Source organism: Opisthorchis viverrini, assembly GCF_000715545.1.
Source record: "Opisthorchis viverrini unplaced genomic scaffold opera_v5_87, whole genome shotgun sequence".
In the NCBI taxonomy this organism is placed as follows: Eukaryota; Metazoa; Platyhelminthes; class Trematoda; order Opisthorchiida; family Opisthorchiidae; genus Opisthorchis; species Opisthorchis viverrini.
This window is the reverse complement of record NW_008751747.1, coordinates 516,492-516,967: the sequence shown is the minus strand read 5'-3', so window position 1 is coordinate 516,967 and position 476 is coordinate 516,492. Positions and strand designations below refer to the sequence as shown.

The 476-nt window shown below is 48.9% G+C and overlaps 1 protein-coding gene across 1 annotated transcript in view; it reads right to left on the bottom strand.

Moving 5' to 3' along the window:
* Nucleotides 1–387: 387 nt before the first annotated feature.
* T265_05053 (hypothetical protein) overlaps nt 388–476 on the bottom strand; it is a gene marked incomplete at both ends in the record, with an annotated part of 5,108 nt that continues 5,019 nt past the window's right edge. Inside the window, one exon of the mRNA XM_009169964.1 lies at nt 388–431. Within this exon, the coding sequence (XP_009168228.1) occupies nt 388–431 (44 nt within the window). The remainder of the gene's footprint in view (nt 432–476) is intronic.

Genomic DNA, 476 nt, shown 5'->3' with positions numbered 1-476 from the left:
GCCATTTAGATTCTAGAATGTTGAGGAAATCTGTTCCGGTGGAAAAATACCTGAAAGTTACGTTCATTGTATGTGAGTCAACCATTTCCACAATTCCCGATTTTTTATCATCAGGTATATGGCGTGGGACGTCAGGAAGTCAGCGGTATTCGACGTTCGAGAGGATGTAGCGACGGCACACGTCAGTTGTGAAATGTGCAGATATACGGACTGGTATTAATGAGTCCAAACGGCATACACAGCACACATGCGCACAGGCAGAGTGGAACAGAAGAGAACACCAGAACGTGGTAACGACGCACGTGTATTAACCGAAACCGAAACCGGAGGACAGGGGTGTACAAAAAGGGGGTCGGTCAAGGCCAGTCATGGGGGTTGTACAAGCGGCTATTCCTTCCTCTCCAGGGCTCGTGGTGGTTCGACCATGGTACCTGCAACAGGGAAAGAGGGGAGAGAGACACATAAGCTCATGTGAT